Raw genomic sequence first — 20,981 nt, forward strand, 5'->3', positions numbered from 1 at the left:
TAGGCTACCCTATTTCTATTTTTGAGTACACTTTTAGGTTTTACATTGTTTTTTTTTATTAGGCTCAGGGTACATTCCTACATGATTTGCTCCAGCTGAATTGTATACTGTATTTGGAACCTTTAAAACAGTATAACTGTACTTTTCATTTTACAGACAAAAAAGTATGTTTGACATGGACCTCATCATTTCAGACACAAAACAAGTTTTAGGGTTCCCTTGAATTTTAAGAGATGGGAAATTAATTTTCCCCAAAAAACTTTTAAACTAAGGATATAAAAGAAATCCACAAAGCTTCCCACAAAAGAACCCTTATTTTGAGATTTCCTAAAAACTGAGATCCTCCATGATTTAAAAGAAATAAAATTATACAAATGTTTTATGCACTTTTCTGTTAAATATACTATTGCATAAAAGTGGAAAAATAAATGGTCAGGGAGTCATCATACCATAGGGAAGAGTATGTATTCTTAATCACATATTACAATAAGACCTTTCTATTTATTGCAAAAAAAAAAAAAGTACCTAGTCTTTGGTCCACCATCCTAGATCATGCGGGTGAGTGGTGGGCGTGTGTGGAAAAACGCAAAAAATCAGAGGTCAGCCTGCATGTCTTTTTGGAAATGTTCATACCTTATGATTAATCATTTCATTTGTACCTGGTCCTAATCATGCTTGTTTTAACATTTTTTCATTCATTTAGTTACAAATTTACCAAGACACTGAATAATAACAAATCAGGAATTAAACCCAAATACCTGACAAATGCTATGAAATAAATATAAATATTTCTTTTTATAGCCTTTCTTTTGAAGAGCTCAACACCAGAGGTCGCCAAACTTCAGCAATTCAGCAGCATGCAGTCTTTAAAGTTAACCCTTAACCTCACATCATATGCAAACTTTTGGCAGGTATCATTCTGGAGAGGAGTCTATGCTATAAATAGAGTTTCAAGGTGGTCCATAATTCAAAAGCTATTAAAAATTGTTTCTCTAGTCAGTAATAAACCAGGAAAGTTTTACATAAGAATGAATTAAGCAATCAAATATTTTGTTCATATATTACATACATATGATATATATCACAAGTAAAAATCAGTACCACAATGTGTAATGGAGTATATATACACATTCCAGAAGTGAAAAAATAGAAGTTTAGTATGTTGTCCTTGAAGTCTTAATAATACAAGAGGCTCTATAATATGACACAAGAAATGTTACCAGGTAACATATGATTAAATTCCAAATGCAAGTTAGCAAAGACACATCACTGATCTATTAAAAAACTTAGGAAAAAGTATTCCATACTTCTTAAACTCTAATTTAATTAATATCTTACATCTCTCTCTGAGACTATCTGATAGTGAAAATGTAAGATGTAAGTACACACAGTGCTGAAAAGCTTGTATTCCACACAGGAGGAGTATATAACTGAGACTCATGGACACAGATGAAAGTAAAATGGTTAGCCAGAAGGAGGGGAATAAAGAGGGACAAATATATGGCAATGGAAAATGATTTGACTTTGGGTGACAGGCACACAACGTAATCAACAGTTCAAATGCTATAGAGATGTTCACCTGAAACCTATGTACTCTTACTGATCAATATCACCCCACTAAATTTAAAAAATTTATGTAATAATATTTTGATTAAATTTTTAAATGAGGTAAGACTGATAAAAGTTTAAAATAAAACAATTTTCTCTAAAGAAATGTTTTTTTAAAAGGAAGTACTACTGAGCAGTAGATGCTGCACCAAAGTGATCGCAGGGCCTTTATAAGTAAAATAAGCCAAACAAAATCCAACTTGCAGCCCTGCCCGGTTGGCTCAGTGGTAGAGCATCGGTCTGGCGTGCAGAAGTCCTGGGTTTGATTCCCCGCCAGGGCACACAGGAGAGGCGCCCATCTGCCTCTCCACCTTCCCTCTCTCCCTCCTTCCTCTCTGTCTCTCTCTTCCCCTCCCGCAGCCGAGGCTCCACTGGAGCAAAGATGGCCCTGGCGCTGGGGATGGCTCCTTGGCCTCTGCCCCAGGCGCTAGAGTGGCTCTGGTCGCAACAGAGCGACACCCAGGAGGGGCAGAGCGTCGCCCCCTGGTGGGTGTGCCGGGTGGACCCCAGTCGGGCGCATGCGGGAGTCTGGCTGGCTGTCTCTCCCCATTTCCAGCTTCAGAAAAATACAAAAAAAAAAAAATTTTTTTAAATCCAACTTGCATCTTTGGGACCTTGACAATATGTTAGAAAAGGTAATGATGACTGAGCCAATAAAATTTAAGTTTTAATGCACTGTGCTTGGATGGCATGAGCTTATAATGGATTTAGAGAATGCATTAATGGTGATATATTTTGCATGAATTCTGATTTAACCTAGCATGACAGTAGTTGGCAAGGTTAAGTTATACCTTTCTATGCAATTGTGGCTATTTAAAATTATTGTATTTGTGACAATATGAATGGATCTTGAGAACAGCATGCTAAGTGAAATAAATGAAGAACGAAAAAGTTAGGAACCGTATGATTTCATGCACATGTGGGATATAAAACTGAAAGCAACAAATGAACAAACAAACACAAAAACTCATAGATACAGACAATAGTATGGTGGTTACCAGAGAGAAGGGGGATATTAAGAAGGAATATTAAGGGTAAAGGATTTAAATATATGGTGACAGAACATTTGACTTTGGGTGGTGGGCACACAGTGCAGTATACAGATGATGTATCACAGAATTGTAATTTGAAACCTACATAATTTTATTAACCAATGTCATCCCCCCAAATTTAATTTTAAAAATAAATAATTTTTAAAACCATATATGAAAATAACTAAACATCTAAAACGTTTGCTAAACAAATATCAAGACAAGGTTGAACTGTACTTGAAAGCAAAGAAATCCGCCATTACAGCCTTGATTGCGTTAGATGAAGCACAATTAAACTTAGTCTAAAAACATGTCAAACTGATTGATACAGAGGTGGGCAAAAGGAGGTTTACAGTTATAAGTACATAAAACAGTTACTCTTGTATCATTATTAATTACTCTATTATTTATTTGCATTACAACTGTAAACGTACTTTCCCCAACCCCTGTACATTCGTTACAATAAGATTTATTTTAGGGGCTGGTTCCTTTAGTTTGTGGTCACTGTTTTAAAACAGCAACATTTAATACATGACTTAATGGGTACTGGCTATCAAGTTGACATTAAGGATCACATTGTTTTCTCCAGATCTACAAGATTCCATGAATAGAGGACACCAATTTAGCTAAAGATGAATCAGAAAGGATCTTTCTACCACCCAAACCCTCCCAAATATAGTGGTGGTGGTGATCACAAGCATCATCCTAGGATTACTGTAAGGATTAGATGTGGTAACGTATGTAAAGTGCTTAGCCCACTAACCGGTACAGAGTAAGGTCTCACTATATGGCTGCTTTGTGATTAGCAGTAGTTTCCCAATATTTGAAAATGTAGACTTCTAAGAAGCCACGTAATCTCTGAACCCTTGGGTCTAAATTATACTGCAAACAGCTATCAATCAAACTGAAGATTAAGAAAACATTATTTAGACAAATATTTGTAACAAAAACTGGCTCTCTTAACTTTAATAACAAAAGATTCTGGCACAAAACATTGAAAGCATCTATTTTTTCAGTTATTGTAATTGCAAAAAAAAAAGAAAGTCCTTTCTCCTTCACCTCTCCTCTTGATCCCACTCTCCACTATTAAATCTTTTTCCTTCTAATTTTTTCCCTACTTACAGGCTTCATTAAAAATGACGGTTATCGGCCCTGGCCGGTTGGCTCAGCGGTAGAGCATCGGCCTGGCATGTGGGGGACCCGGGTTCGATTCCCGGCCAGGGCACATAGGAGAAGTGCCCATTTGCTTCTCCACCTCCCCCCCCCCCCTTCTTCTCTGTCTCTCTCTTCCCCTCCCGCAGCCGAGGCTCCATTGGAGCAAAGATGGCCCGGGCACTGGGGATGGCTCCTTGGCCTCTGCCCCAGGCGCTAGAGTGGCTCTGGTAGCAACAGAGTGATGCCCCAGAGGGACAGAGCATCGCGCCCTGGTGCATTGCCCCCTGGTGGGCAGAGCTTCGCCCCTGGTGGGCGTGCCGGGTGGATCCTGGTCGGGTGCATGCAAGAATCTGACTGTCTCTCCCCGTTTCCAGCTTCAGAAAAATACACACACACACACACACACACACACACACACACACACACACACACACACACAAAATGACGGTTATCTATCCAACTGTAATAACAATCAAAAGATTATTTCCATCTTTTTTTTTTTTAACTTCCAAATATCTTCAAGTTTCTGCTAGAGGTAAGGTTTTAGGAGCTCTTAGATATATAAGAGCTATGTATAAAATATCTAAATTGAGTAATTATTGCTGAAAAAATTAAACAGTTTAGTAAAGGTGTTTTGTGAAAAAAAAATCATCTTTAATTTACTTATAACAATTTTATTATTGCAAATAATTTAAGTAGCTCTATGTTTAATCCTCATGTTTCTCTAAGAGATATATCCAAATTTAAAAAGGCAGCTCCTCTTCCATCATAAAGCAACGGTCAAATTATTATTACTAAGCATAAGCAAATGTTTATGGAATAAATAAAATCATATCTCTAGGAATATTAATGCATTTAAAACTTGAAATCATCTACAAAATGATTGGCTTCCTCTAACTTTTATTAGTTTTGTGATATTTTAATCCAGAAATTGAACTCTGGACTGAAGCTTACCTTTCCTTACTTGAAATTTGTATTATAAAATTTGGAGGGGCAAAAGAAACTACTAATAAAATCTCCAGAATTCCCAGGTCCATAACTTCCTAGATTGCTTTAACTTCAAACCATCTGTAGAATATGGTGGGCATTTGTCACAGAAAAAAATTCATGATCAAATCTTTGAGAAGCTAAACACTGCAAATAATTTCTTTTCAAAAACAGTATGTATCACTTTACCTTCAAGATATTTTATTCTCAGAATCAATTGTGCAGTTCGAATATAATCATACAATAAAATCTATGCAGTCATTAAAAATCACCTAAAATAGATTTCATGTGAGAAACATAACTAATCTAGTTTAAAAAATCTACAAAACAGCATTTTGTTTAAACTTATGCATAGAGCCTGACAAGGTGGTGGCATAGTGGATCGAGTGTCAGACTGGGATGCGGAGGATCCAGGTTTGAGACCCCGAGGTCATCAGCTTGAGCACAGGTTTATCTGGTTTGAGCAAAGCTCACCAGATTGGACCCAAGGTCGCTGGCTTGAGCAAGGGGTTACTCGGTCTGCTGTAGACCTACGGTCAAGGCACATATGAGAAAGCAATCAATGAACAACTAAAGTGCCACAACGGAAAATTGATGCTTCTCATCTCTCTCCCTTCCTGTCTGTCTGTCCCTATCTATCCCTCTCTCTGTCTCTGTCAAATACATACATACATACATACATATGCGTAGAAAAGTATATAAACATATTTACAGGGGTTGTTTTTCATGATGTGCAGAACAGTAATACTTTTATTCTTCGTATTTGTGTTTTCTCAGTCTTCTGCATTGAGCATATAAAATTGTAATATATATAATTATTAAAAAAGTAATCATCATTAAAAAAATACACTTCTCCAAGCATTCAGAAGACTCTCTCTTCTAAGTAACCCTACGGGTGTAAATGATGACAAAGTGCCAAAGAACAATGCTAGGTCACTAAACCTGTGTTTGTGAAATTCCTGATAGAGGTTCTACCAAAATGTTTTTTTTTTTTTTTTAACGTAGCGGTTCTCAACCTGTGGGTCACGACCCCGGCGGGCGATCCCTGTGTTTCGGTCGTTCGACCCCTGCCGGGCTCGCGACCCACAGGTTGAGAACCGCTGTTCTAACGGGTATCTGAAATCACATCAGATAATTCTTGAGATTATCTTAACCAATATGTTAAGAAAAAATTTGAGAAAAAGAAATCTGATTTTCTGAGAAATCCCTAATAGAACTTCATTTTTTTTACAAATGCTTTTAAAAATCCAAGCACTTTTTGCGATATTCATAGGTTTTCAGCATAATAAAATGCTGATCTAACAATCCTATGAAATAAACCTTAGAAAAATGAAGTGCTCTTTATGCTTAGAAATAATCTTTCATGACTTTCAATTCTGTTCTATTTATATTTTTATTCTAAGTATTTTGCAAAAGCTTTCTTAATAGAGAGAGGGAGGGAAGAGATTTAAAAAGTTGGCTAGAATGAGGTAAAGTTAACTTAGTTTATAAAACTGTGTTACTCATGCTGTCAATAATGGTATGGACATATGAGCCAAAATAAAATGTAATGAACAACATATACAACAATCACACTAACTTTTCTTTTTTCGTTTTTTTTCAAACTGAGTGGAGATTGGGAGAAAGTTCTTGATATTCTTTTTTATTTTTTATATACATTTCTAGATTTTATTCATTTTAGCCCAGAGTTTCGAACAGGCAACCTCAGCGTTCTAGGGCTATGCTTTATCCACTGTGCCACCACAGGTCAAGCAAAATCTTAACTTTCTTTTCTTTCTTTCTTATTTTATTTATTCATTTTAGAGAGAGAGACAGAGAGAGAAGAAAGGGAGGAGTGGAAAGCATCAACTCCCATATTGCCTTGACCACGCAAGCCCAGGGTTTCAAACCAGTGACCTCTGTGTTCCAGGTCGGTGCTTTAGTTACTGCGTCACCCCAGTTCAGGCAACTTTTCTTATTAATTCCCAGGTAACTCCAAATTCATGAGTGAACAGTGGTCTAGTAGCTTAATTCAATTTAAATCTTTATCAAAACTATTTTAGTACCCTTGGATATTAAATCATAACAATAAAAGAGAGATCCCTACTCAGAAAGCTCATAAAATAATAAGGCAAGTCTACCACACATAAAATTCATTACGTTTACTATGATTGTTCATTTTTTGTATAAACTCAATTTAGAGAGATTATCTATTTTAGTGAGGTATGTGGGGGGTAGCTACCCCTAGATACTCCAGAGGAATCTCCATGAGATTTTTCAAAGGAGAAATGGAAAGAAAGCAGAAAAAAAGATTAACATGGATTTCCTAGTTACCATAAAGACTAAAGGCTCATGACTATTATCTCAAAAAAAAAACTGAAGAATTAAATTGGGGCCTATGAGACCACCTATCATGAAAAATTGAAATCAATTCTTAAAGCACTGATTAGAAGTAATGACAATATGTTTATAAAACAAAATTTCTGGCCTGACCTGTGGTGGTGCAGTGGATAAAACATCGACCTGGAATGCTGAGGTTGCCAGCAGCTCGAAACCCTGGGCTTGCCCGATCAAGGCACATATGGGAGTTGATGCTTCCTGCTCCTCCCTGCACCTTGCTCTCCTCTCCAAAATGAATATTTATTATTTATTTTTTTGTATTTTTCTGAAGCTGGAAACAGGGAGAGACAGTCAGACAGACTCCCGCATGCACCTGACCGGGATCCACCCGGCACTCCCACCAGGGGCTATGCTCTGCCCACCAGGGGGCGATGCTCTGCCGCGACCAGAGCGGAGCCTTGGCTGCGGGAGGGGAAGAGAGAGACAGAGAGGAAGGAGGGGGGGGGTGGAGAAGCAAATGGGCGCTTCTCCTATGTGCCCTGGCTGGGTATCGAACCCGGGTCCCCCGCATGCCAGGCTGATGCTCTACCGCTGAGCCAACTGGCTAGGGCCAATAAAATTTTTTTTAAAGGTTAAAAAAAATACCCCAGCCCTGGCCGGTTGGCTCAGCGGTAGAGCGTCGGTCGGCCTGGCGTGCAGGAGTCTCGGGTTCGATTCCCAGCCAGGGCACACAGGAGAAGCGCCCATCTGCTTCTCTACCCCTCCCCCTCTCCTTCCTCTCTCTCTCTCTCTCTCATCCCCTCCTGCAGCCAAGACTCCACTGGAGCAAAGTTGGCCCGGGCGCTGAGGATGGCTCTGTGGCCTCTGCCTCAGGTGCTAGAATGGCTCTGGTTGCAACAGAGCAACGCCCCAGATGGGCAGAGCATTGCCCCTGGTGGGCATGCCGGGTGGATCCCAGAAGGGCGCATGTGGGAGTCTGACTGCCTCCCCGTTTCCAACCTCAGAAAAATACAAAAAAAAAAACACCAAAAACCAAAAACAAAACAAAAAACCCCAAACTATCTAATATTTAACTTTGAAAGCTAACCTGCATAATTTCTCTTTTCTGATTTATGACTTAAATCAGGAAAACTGGAACAGTTAGACCATAATTGGTTATGAGTTTTATTTCCAAGAAACAACATAGTCAATATTTAAGACAGATATATAGAATCAACAAGATTTCAAGCTATATTAAACACACACACACACACACACACACCGAAACCCTACAATATTTACTGACCTCTACGTAACATACACACACATCACAACACAATGTCTATTAACCTCTATGTAATGTATAACTTCAGGTCAGCAAATGGATGGTAAACTAGTTCTGACATTTCATCTGTCCTGTAGACTCATGATTAGGACTGTAAAAGGGAACCAGAAGCTGAATATTCCAGTGTTCAGGGGTGCTAATTCCATTAATTCTCATCATTTTCAAAATATTTATAGACATTGACTTGGAACTGCAGCACGGTGATGATTATATTCCTTAGGTATAAATGCAAAATGGCAAGAAAACACATAAATGAAAAAGTGTTTTGGCCCTAGCCGAGGGGGCTCAGTGGATAAAGCATGAACCAGATGCACCAGAGACGGCAGGTTCGACGCCCCCATCAGGACACTTAGGGAGAAGCAATCAATGAATACACAACTGAATGGAATAACTAAGTGAAACAATGAGTTGATGCTTTTATTTCTCTCTTTCCTCTCCCCTCCCTCAAATCAATAGAAAAATTAAAAAAGAAAGAAAGAGAGAGAGAGAAAAAAAAAGGAAGGAAGGAGAAGAGAAAAGAGAGTGTTGTGTTTTTGAGTTGGCCTACTGCTTCAAATTGATCATGGACCAACCTGCAACAAATAAGCCCTAAATGCAGATAAAGTCTTAAATCATCAATAACAAACTGACAGTTTCTACTAAAATCTATTAAATAAGCATAAACTGAATTACAAGGACTGGACAAAAAGTGGTAAAAATCTCTGGACATAAAGGTTTGTAAGACAGGATGGCAAGCATAAGATATGGACTTATCACAGATGTGCACTTGTCTTCCTGAGCAATTTCATTTATATCATGTATGAACTGATTAAAATTATTAACAATTCTTAACTGTAATCAGTAGAGAAATCATACAATTCTAATAAGCTAAACATATATGACAAATAGAATAGCAATAGGCCCAGAGATTTGTACATCAGTTCAATAAGTGAAAGCCTGGGAATACAAAAAATGCTAAATGGTTGCACTAAAGCATGGGTCAGCAAACTGTGGCCCAATCTCTGCTTTTATAGGGCCCATGAACTAAAAAACTGACTTTACAGATAATCATTTGCAATCAGTTTGATGATAGTGAACACTAACTTGAACACCAATTAAATGTTGTAGGCCCCCAAAGAAACTTTAATCTACTAATTAGTAGACTGTCTTACAAAAAAAATGGTACCTTATTATTAACTTTGAATTTCATCAATAAAACATTTGTGCACATTTATTTTCTTTTGTTATATATCTCTCTGATTTGCATTTTAGTTCACAAAGCCCTAAATACTTTATTTAGCCCTTTACAGGAAAAGTTCGCCAACCCCTGTATGAGTTGAATGATGGGAAATACACAGGCTTTTGGGAAACAAAACGATCGAAATATCTGAATTTAGATCTGAGCATAGTGTGGGAATCAGGAAAGAAATAACTCTGCTGAATAAAGGTTAAAGGTTCAACTTGAAACTCATTACAAAAAAAAAACTCTTACAAAAAAGAAAAAAACAAAACACTGAAAATACCACAGTGGTCTCAGGTGCAAATGACAGGAATTATATGGCTAGCATGGAAGATTCTTCAATATACACTGATCTTTTCAACCACATTTGCATAACTGATATCTAACAAAATCACCTTATCATCAAAAGTGACAATTTTATACACAGAACGAAGTACAAGGATTTAAAAATAATCACAGTCCTGTGTATATGACTGGTAAAAGCTACCAATGAGTTATGGCTCAATACAATAAAACTAAATTCAAGATGTACAGAGACAGAACAGGCTGCCTCATCTCAAAGCAGTGAGCTGAGGACTGGACCTAGCACTGGAAACTGTCTGTCAGTAAGGTGACTGAGAATATCCTTGCATTGGATGGAGGATTGGACTATCCAACCTCTATAGAGATTTAAAATTTTTCACTTCTATGAAACATTTGGAAAATCAAAAATAAAGTCCAAAACACAGGAGTCATTGCTTTGGCCAAACTATAACCTCAGAATGAACTCATCTAGTGGTCTACATATATAGATTTTAGATTTTTTTAAAAGGGATGGGAAATTCCTTAAGAGCTTGAATATCAAAACCTTTTAAAAATTACATTTAGAAACCCAATTATAATCTTACCTCTACTATTCTAAGACAATATTAATTCCAAGATAACAGACCTAATAAATAAAATTGTATCAAACCTATGAGTCAAAATTCTGCTTCTATCAGTGGTCTACTCATACATGTAGATATTCACTCTTCCATTTTATAAATATTTATATACTGAATAAATAGCATCTTCTATGTGTTCAGCAGAGAATACATGGTTAAAAAAAACACATAGCCTGTGCTTTTTCTCACTTTATATACAATTTAGTTATCCTATAGCTCTTAACTATTTTAAGTAACAAATATATCCCATTTTTTGCATCAGATATCCAAAATTGCTTTTCCAGGATCATAGAACAGAATAATTCAGTTAGAATCTGAAAGGTTATGTCCGTACACTTCCTCTATACCTGAACTTGCTATATGACCTTGGATCACTTTCTCCATTTTTTAAGTTTTTCATGGACGTATATGATATGCATTCTTAGAATAGTAACAAAATTCCTACCAGTTCAAAATTGCAATTCAACCCTCTCACCTTGATTATTTCCACCAACTGATCCACACCACTGTCCCCTGGAAATATTGGTTGTCCTAGCAACAGCTCAGCCAGCACACAGCCTGCAGACCATACATCTGAAGCAAAAAGAAAACAAAGTCTTTTCAATACTGTAGCTTAAGATGAGTTGAAAAATATTTTTATACATTTTCTAATTTTACTTTGATCACAGAAAAAATATGACAAAGATTACAAATCTAGAACAGAGAATAAAAGTCATCAAACTATTCCTAATGCATTTTAAAATTAAGTATTAAAATTACTAAAGAGGAATCAAGGCCAATAATAATATTCCAATGAAAGATAGTCTATTATCAAATGTCATGTGTTCAAGTCTCTAAAATACAAAATAATTCATCTCAGAAGGTCTTGCAGGAGAATAACTGCACTTCATTATAAAGAACATGAAACACTTTCTTAAGCAAGATTCAAGCTACAAATAGGGGAGATAAAGAGTAAAAAAACATTAAGGAATAGTATTGTATAGTGGTTGTTGCCATAGAAGATTAAATCAAAAGATTCAAGTGGCAATTATACTAATGATCTTTAATACATGTTAACTCAAGCAAATTACTAAAGCCAAGATATTTTATCGTTCGCTTTCTGGCAGACACCAAAATCTCTTCCATTCTTACTTCACATGACAAATGGATGATGTTCTCCGAACAGAATAGAACAGCACTAAACAGAAAGCACAAAAAAATAAGTGCTTTGGCACACTTAATTTTCTGGTTATTTGGAATTTAAGCCAAAATAGTATTGTTTCATACTTTAATTCATGGCAAAAGCAACCTTTCAAGACCATTTAGTTTAACAAACTTACTTCACAGATAAGGGAATTAAGGCACAATAAAATTCAATGACTTGTCCATGGTAAAGAAGACTTTACTGAAGAGCAGAGGTAGGCCTGGATCCCAATTTCAATCCCCAATCAAGATACCACTGTCTTGAATAACTGCCTCGCTATCATCATAGAACAATTAACTGTTTCTTCAAGGGTCTGTAAGCTCAATTACTTAACTGAAAGAAACCATTTGTTCTCATTCTACCATTTCTTTGTAAGAAAATTATAATCAGAGCCAATGGTTATGTCCAAATATGACAACAGTCTAGCCAGAACCAGCTACTCTTTCACTTCAAATATCACTGTTTAAAATATTTCTAAAATGTCTCTGTATTCCGTGCACTTCTAAATATCTTTTTGTTTTCTTCTGTTTACAAATCTTCCAGAGTGTTATAAGGCAAGTATCCTAAGTATAAAAAGGAAGGCCAAACCTAGGCTTGTTAGAATTTTAGAAGGCCCCAGAGTAAAATTGGTGGCATATGGTGAGTACTAAGCCTAGAAAGTCAGAATGTGACTTTAGCCATGCAATAGAGGCTACAGAAAAACTGGTACTCTAAACGTCCAGATAATTAGTTGCTAACAGAGAAAACAGACTACACTGACATTTTGTGGAGGGGTGTAAGAAAATTCCAAAGAATTGCTAGGCACATGAACATTTATAGAAGTAATGCATGCTTAAGAGGGTCAGAGGTTTATAAAAACATGCTTCGAAGTGTCAGATGATGTGGTCTTAGTTTTTTTAAAGAAGCAAATTGCATTTAGTGAGGCACAACTCATCCCAATTATCTGGTATGCAGATGATCAGTAACATATATATATTTTTTATTTTTTTACAGAGACAGAGTAAGTCAGAGAGAGGGATAGACAGACAGGAACGAAGAGATGAGAAGCATCAATCATTAGTTTTTGTTGTGCATTGCAACACCTTAGTTGTTCATTGACTGCTTTCTCATACGTGCCTTGACTGCGGGCCTTCAGCAGACCAAGTAACCCTTTGCTTGAGCCAGCCACCTTGGGTCCAAGCTGGTGAGCTTTTGCTCAAACCAGATGAGCCCTGGCTCAAGCTGGCGACCTCGGGGTCTTGAACCTGGGTCTTCTTCATCCCAGTCCGACACTCTATCCACTACGCCACCACCCGGTCAGGCAGTAACATATATTTTATAACACATAAAATATAAAGTGGCTACAAGGCCTGACTTGCAGTGGCGCAGTGGATAAAGCGTCAACCTGGAATGCTGAGGTTGCCGGTTCAAAACCCTGGGCTTGCCTGGTCAAGGCAAATATGGGAGTTGATGCTTCCTACTCCTCCCCCCATTCTCTCTCTCTCTCTCTCTGTCTTCTCTCTAAAATGAATAAAGTCTTAAATATATATATATATAGAGAGAGAAAGAGATGGGGGGGCTACAAAAATCCAATGACATCTCCAAAGATAAGGGGCTGCAATTTACTCTTGGGGAGAGTCAAGTCAATAAATACCACAAAATGAATACTTCCTTACATTTCTATAGTCCTTTCACTTCATTTCTATAGTCCTAACATTTTATTTAAAGGTAAGCAGAACTATTAGTAATCTCCACTTTACAGTTTAGCTAAATAGCAATAAACCTGGAACTCAAATCTAGTTCTATTCCATCCAAAATATACTTTTCACTATTTCTCATATGCCCCTTAACATGTTATATAATGTAGCCATAAGAAACTCTGAGCAACAGACACACACACACACTCACTCTCTCTCTCCCTCTCTCCTCCTTATCCTTCACAGGTCTCAGGTAGGGTCTACAGAGCCCTAATCCCCTTGGTCCTTTTCCCAATTCCTGAAAGGCCAAGCTATTTTCTTAAGAATACTAAGATGTTATCTGCCTTTTTCACTATGTTTACATTTGCAATAGTGGTACAAAAGAAATGTGGGTAAAACTGCTGGCCCCTTGGCATTTTTCCCTTTGGCATTATAAAACTGGTAGTGCATTTCTGTTTAGTGGCCTTTGTTTATATCAGAGAACTACTTGCATCAAAAGAGAAAACTGAAGCCCTAGTGGGTTGGCTCAGTGGTAGAGCATCAGCCTGGCCTGTGGATGTCCCTGGTTCAATTCCTGTCAGGGCACACAGGAGAAGCGACCATTGCTTCTCCACCCTTCCTTTTCTCCCTATCTCTCTTCTCTTCTCGCAGCCAAGGCTCCACTGGAGCAAGCTGGCCCGGGTGCTGAGGATGGCTCCATGGCCTCCACCTCAGGTGCTAAGAAGAGCTGGGTTGCTGAGCAATTGAGGAACAGCCTCAGATGGGCAGACTCGTAGTGGGCTTGCAGGGTGAATCCTGGTTGGCTGCAAGTGGGAGCCTGTCTCTCTGCCTCCTCTCTTCTCACTTAAAAACAATACGAGAGAGAGAGAGAGAAAATTGTCCCAACTTCTGGTTTTTCTTACTTTTTTGTTACCGAAACTTTGTGGCCTTTTGTTGGCTTTTTTGTCTTCTTGGAATTTGTATGCTTCTGTTTCTGGACTAAGGAATGCCCTTCAAAAACAATATATAATAAAATAATTTTGACCTCCACTTGACCTAACCTAAGGTTGAATCTCCTTTCTTAGCTTTCTATTCATTTCTAGTTAATCATACTGACTATGCTCACTCTCTGTTACTGGGCAAAAATGGGGCAGAAGAGAAGATAAATGAAGACTGAAACAAATTGTCTCTATTCAATTCCTTCTGCTACTAACGATCTTTCATGAAGACTTCTACAGAATTAATGCATTTAGCCAAACTACTAATAAAAATGTCAAAAGTGTTTTTATTAATCCGAATTAAATTAAGTAACTAATTGAGACAGCATAGTAGGAAAGTCAACAATATGGTCATTCCATTACTTTCATCATAAACTTAATGGCTGCAAAATCTCTACCTGTTGATCAAGCTCAGAAATGAGTATTTCAGGGGAATTAAAAAAAAAAAAAGAAAAGCATATTTAGGATTAATTTGAAAGTTAAAGCTAAAAACAGATGTAATCATAAAGAAATCATGCAATCATAAAAAAACTTTATTTGAAAAATCTAAAATCTAAAAGTAGATTAGTAAGTAATTTTAAATTCTAAAAATTAAATTTTAAATATTGTACAAATTTTTGCCTATCAATCTTTAAGGAAAAAAACCCTACATTTTAGGACATATCCATCTTTATATTTAAGTGACAGATTAGTAATGCTAAATTACTAAAAACAAGATTCAATAAATAGTTACAAGCCATTATATTCAGATTCAGTACTTACCTATACTAGAGGTATAATCAGTGGCTCCAAAGATCAACTCTGGTGCCCTATAGTACCGAGAACAGATATACGAAACATTGGGTTCTCCTCGGACCAGCTGCTTTGCACTAACAAAAATATAAAGCAGAAAAATTTTAAAATAAATCTAAATCTTTAAAGAACCTAAACTACTGTCATTCACAAAACTAAATATTTATCTAAGATTGTAATCCAAATCATGTAACATATAAAAATGGAAAATATAAACCATAACTATCCCTGACGAAACAATTTAACATGGCACTAACATTTTTTAAAAATCACAGTAATTTTTAAAGACTACATTTGTCAGCTGTCACCTAGCAAAAAAAAGATGACAAGTCACAGAAACATAAATTCTGAATTTCTTCTGATCCTCTGTTCCCTAGCAAAAAGTATGGTAATAGATTATAATGTAAGAATGCTTTTACCCAATGTTTTCTAAGGGTTAGAAATTGGCCACTCTTTTATAATTTGCCTACTGATTCAGAGTGACTATTCCAAGACTTACAGACCCAATCTATTTTTCTACCATCTTAATCAATTTATTAACTGTCTAAACATCCAATACCCAATAAAAAGACAGGCTCACTCCTTTAGAGAAGAAAGGATTCACACCGCCTATTAATTCTAATTGCTGTCCTGTGTTTAATTGCATGCTCTCTTAATCCAATTTGCCTTCCCAAAGTTTGTGGCATGTATTTTAAACATTAAAGGAAATTAAAATTAGTTTCTTTTGAGATGTCTAAGGTAACTTGAAAATACAATGAAATAAAATGTAGAAGCTAACTATTTTGACATAATAATAAGGATAAATACAGGAAATGAATACAAACAAAATAAAAATTAATGAGCAACAAGGTAAGAAATTTTTGAGGTAAAGGTACAGAAAAATCAGAGTAGAGATAGATGAAAGCAGTCATAAGGGTTTCAAAGTTTGGGCTTTCTTTTCTTCCATTTATTTCTGGTCTATGATAACTTTGACCTTAACCTATTCATCCTTCGGCATAAATTTTGAAGGTGGGTGGCAGCTTATTTTTTAACATTCTCCAAAAGTAACACACAGCAACCACTTTATAGATTAATAAATATTATAATCTCTGTTTTTAGGATGCATGAAAACTATACTTTCAGCATTAACTGATAAAATCTTTCTACCTTCTGAAGAATTTTTTTATTAGAAAGACAGATTCTAGTTATATAGTCATAAGTTTACTGTAAGATAAAGAAGGAAATACTGAAAACTCCACAGCCTGTAGTTTCTTCACTACTTGATGGAGTTACCTTCTTTCTCTTCAGGTAAGGCTAGCTGTAACTTCCTGCCATTTGAGGGTTGACAGCATCCAATATAGTAGTCACATAAAGTCTTAAGAAAGCCCAACTAGCCCTCCCCTTATTTCCAGGCCCTATTTTATCCAGTAAAAAATTATTAACAAGAGAGGCATACTGTTTTGTTCAAGTCACCACCAACCTGGCACTAAAGCTCTAAAGTATATCCTAAACTACTTGCCAAAACCAAATGTTAAAAACAAAAAAGCCAGGTCTGTTATCAGAGCTATTAAAAATGACCTATTACCATATAGGTGAAAACCCTATTCTAAATATATTGAAACAAAGCAGTTTCTATGCCCCAATGGAATGATCAATATCAAGTGTTGACACTACAGTAAGAAGAGAACCTCTACTAAATATGATGTCTTATAGTCTTTTTTAAGTGAGAGGAGGGCAGATAGATTCTCACAGGAGCCCCAACCGGGGTCCCCCCAGCAATCCCCCCATCTAGGGCTGATGCTGAATCAACCAAGCTATCCTCAACACTCGAGGCCGACACCTTGACCAAAACCAAGCTATCCTCAATGCCTGGGACTGATGTCCAGACCAAACAAGTTATCCTTAGCTCCCAGGGCCAATGCTTGAACCAATTAAGCCACTGGCTGCAAGAGAAGGGGAAGGGGAAGAGAAGCAGATGGTCCTTTCTCATGTGTGCCCTGACCAGGGATTGAACCCAGGAAGTCCACACGTCAGGTCAATGCTCTATTACACTGAGCCAACAGGCTAGGGCCTTATAAGTCTTTTTACAGTCCATAACAATCAGTGACTCTCAGGGGAGATGACATCACATAAAAATAAAATGCATATGATTTGGGCAGCTTGTCCTATAGATAATAGCAGTGCTTTGTTTCATGCATCAAATGAGTTTATTTGATATCCTTCACCCCTTTCTGATAGTTGAAGGAACAGAGCTTGACCTACAAAATGAGTTGGATCCTGTAATAGGTCTCTGAAATTAGAAAACTATAAAAAAGGAAATGCTCTGAAAGAAGGACACCCTGTGAAACAAAGAAGAATTCACTCACAGCAAAGCAGATATGTTTGTTAAGACTCTTGGAAGAAACAGCTTGAGGAAAATATATCCTATATTAAAACTAAACTTTAAACTGTGGGTTGACATAAAAGTATCACAAAGAGGTAGGAATACAGGTATTAACAGGTGTGGGTCAATGTCTATAAAGAGATGAGTTAAAAAGCAAATATTTGTGAGAATGAAAAGAAGTATTGATTCCAGATTATATGGAGACATCTTAGGGACTAAGAATGTGATTAGGCAGAAGGTTGATTGCCTACAGTTACATGGGGATACAGGCTTGACTTCATACTGAAAGGTTAGATCAGAGAGGAACAAGATGCTCAGGATTATGGAGATAGAAAGGATGAAGTCTTATCACACAGTATTATTACACCAAGGAATAAGTTTAAGAAAACAAAAGGTATACTGAAATTTGCAGAAAAGGGAGAGTAAGAGACTAAATTACAGATGGAAAGAAGCAAAGTGCAGCCACTAGACCTTTCACTTCATCTCTAATCTGAGGTTAACTCTGAAGTTAAAAAGACATATAGTAATACATAATAATCTTTCTAAAAAGACTATATAGCCTGACCAGGCGGTGGCGCAGCAGATAGAGCATCGGACTGGGATGACCCAGGTTTGAGACCCCGAAGTCGCCAGCTTGAGCGTGGGCTCATCTGGTTTGAGCAAGGCTCACCAGCTTGAACCCAAAGTCGCTGGCTCAAGCAAGGGGTCACTCCGTCTGCTGTAGCCCCCGGTCAAGGCACATATGAGAAATCAATCAATGAACCACTAAGGAGCCGCAACGAAGAATTGATGTTTGTCATCTCTCTCCCTTCCTGTCTGTCTGTCCCTATCTGTCCCTCTCTCTGACTCTATCTCTGCCACACACAAAAAAAGACTATATAGACTATATACAAATAATAAAAATTTAAACAATACAAAAGTACAATCAGTGAAAAAATTTCCTAATCAATGCCATAGGTTTATTATATATCATTCTAGAAGTAAACCATGTATGTATCTGTATGCATATGACTACACTCTGTTTTTAAAACAAAAAAGGGAGTATACTATATATATACAGTCTTGACCCTACTTTTTAAATTTAAATTTTCTTAGAGATCATTACTTTTCAATTCAGAGTCATCTCATGTCATAATTAATCTGGTCATTTTTCTACTAACAGACATTTATAAACAATGTTATGATAAAAATCTCTCTATATAACACTATATTTTAAAAATGTGTATTTCTAAGGGAGTAATTCCTAGGAGTTAAATTGCTCGATAAAAGAACATTACAATTCTGACAAAATTTACCAAAACTCACACAGAGCTGAACTAGTTTATATTCCCTGAATTAGGATGACTGTATTTTTAGACTGATATTATAAAAGAAGTAAAATTTTAAAAAGCATATGGAGTAGAAGGGTGAGGCAGGAGAGGAGGAATGGGAGAAGAAAGGAAAGTTAGCTTACCTTCCAAAGTCACAGAGTTTTAAGACAGCTGTATCAGGGTCCAACAAGAGATTCTGTGGTTTAATATCCCGATGGCAGATTCCAAAGGAATGAATATAGGCTAAACTTCGGAACAGCTGGTACATATACAACTGGAATAAATAGTAAAAATCAATTAAACACCTTCTATCCCAAACAATTAGAATCTTTAAGCAATAAATAAAGTAACAGATTTTCAGAACAGAAGAACAAGTAAAATGCCAGGGATTATTAGCACTCCATCTTCCTATAACAAGTTTTATGTCATTTCTATATTAGTTAGCTAATTAAAGTTTCATTAACCATATATTACATTTACACCATTCTTTAATAACTTAAAAAAGAATATTTTACAACATGCCTTGTAAATTTTTATTTTACTACCAATGCAGAACAAACCTAAGATTTTTTCCCCCAAAGAGATAAAAAGCTCATAGAGGTAATTCCAAATCATGTGACTAATAAATAACAAACCAAAAGCTAAGTTTTCAATTAAAAAAAAAAATTTTTTTAATAGGGACAGAGAGAGAGAGAGAGAGGGCTAGACAGGGACAGACAGACAGGAACGGAGAGAGAGATGAGATGCTTCAATCATCAATTTCTCATTGCAGCACCTTAGTTATTCATTGATTGCTTTCTCATATGTGCCTTGACCACAGGTCTTCAGCAGACCAAGTAACTCCTTGCTCAAGCCAGCGACCTTGGGTCCAAGCTGGTGAGCTTTGCTCAAGCCAGATGAACTCGCACTCAAGCTGGCGACCTCGGGGTCTCAAACCTGGGTCCTCCTCATCCCAGTCTGACGCTCTATCCACTGCGCCACTGCCTGGTCAGGCAGTTTTCAATTTTTAAGTTCATCATTCTTTAAAAGTATTTGCAGTTTCGTCTCTGGAATAATAGTTTCCTAAGATGTCAGCCCCAAGGGTTATCGATACAGAAGCCTGGCAAAATTCACATGTGAACTGAGAAAATCCATCAAGAGATCAGTAAACCTGTTAATAGCATCACTATACTTCCTATTAATATCCTTCAGAATTAAGTAAACTTTAAAATGCCATTTAAAAATAGATCCTAGCTGACTACTGACATCAACTTAAAAGAATATTTATTTCAATTAGGAAAAAGAGCACAAAGAAACTGGGTCTGCATGGAAGAAAGAATCAGACTCTTGATGGGAGAAAAGAGGAACTTTATGAAGAAATCTGAATACAGTTGACCCATGAATAACACGGGTTTGAACTGCATAGGTCCACTTATATGTGCATTTTTTTTCAACAAATATACTGGACAAATTTTTTGAGGTTTCCTTACAAATATGAAGCAATCACATTGATTACACTAGGCTACCATAAAGCTATCATATTGCTCCTTTTTTGTCATCAGTACATAAATCATTACAACTCTAAATAGTTTATTTTTCAAATTATCTTTTCAATATTTATGTCTAGTGTTCGTAATACATAAAATACATAGTGTTTTGGATCATACAAGACAATAATGATTTAGGTACTGAAAGAATTTATCAGATGATTAATCTTACATAAACAGATAATGTAAACTTACAGTATTAATAATACAGTATAGTACTACAAATGTATTTTCCTTTTGATTTCCTTACTAACATTTTCTTCTCTCCAGCTTTATTGTAAGAATACTGCATGTAATACAGTGTGTCCGTAAAGTCATGGTGCACTTTTGACCAGCAACGGGAAAGCAACAAAAGACGATAGAAATGTGAAATCTGCACCAAATAAAAGGAAAACCTTTCCAGTTTCTGTAGGATGATGTGGCAGCATGTGTGCATGCGCAGATGATGACGTAACACCGTGTATACAGCGGAGCAGCCCACGGCCATGCCAGTCGAGATGTGGACGTTACAGAGGAAAGTTCAGTGTTCTGTGGTTCGCTAAATTCAAATCCGTGACCAAAGTGCAACGTGAATATCGGCATGTTTATA

General features: G+C 36.8%; 1 protein-coding gene across 4 annotated transcripts in view; it reads right to left on the reverse strand.

Moving 5' to 3' along the window:
- Positions 1-20,981, reverse strand: part of GSK3B (glycogen synthase kinase 3 beta) — a 207,564-nt gene that overhangs the window by 58,042 nt on the left and 128,541 nt on the right. For all 4 annotated transcript variants that reach the window (XM_066347732.1, XM_066347731.1, XM_066347730.1 and 1 more), the window contains 3 exons: positions 19,010-19,140; positions 15,165-15,271; positions 11,042-11,139 (listed from right to left, as the gene is read on the reverse strand). In XM_066347732.1, the coding sequence (XP_066203829.1) occupies positions 11,042-11,139; positions 15,165-15,271; positions 19,010-19,140 (336 nt within the window). The remainder of the gene's footprint in view (positions 1-11,041; positions 11,140-15,164; positions 15,272-19,009; positions 19,141-20,981) is intronic.

The sequence above is a fragment of the Saccopteryx leptura genome, chromosome 8 (assembly GCF_036850995.1).
Source record: "Saccopteryx leptura isolate mSacLep1 chromosome 8, mSacLep1_pri_phased_curated, whole genome shotgun sequence".
Classification (NCBI taxonomy): domain Eukaryota; kingdom Metazoa; phylum Chordata; class Mammalia; order Chiroptera; family Emballonuridae; genus Saccopteryx; species Saccopteryx leptura.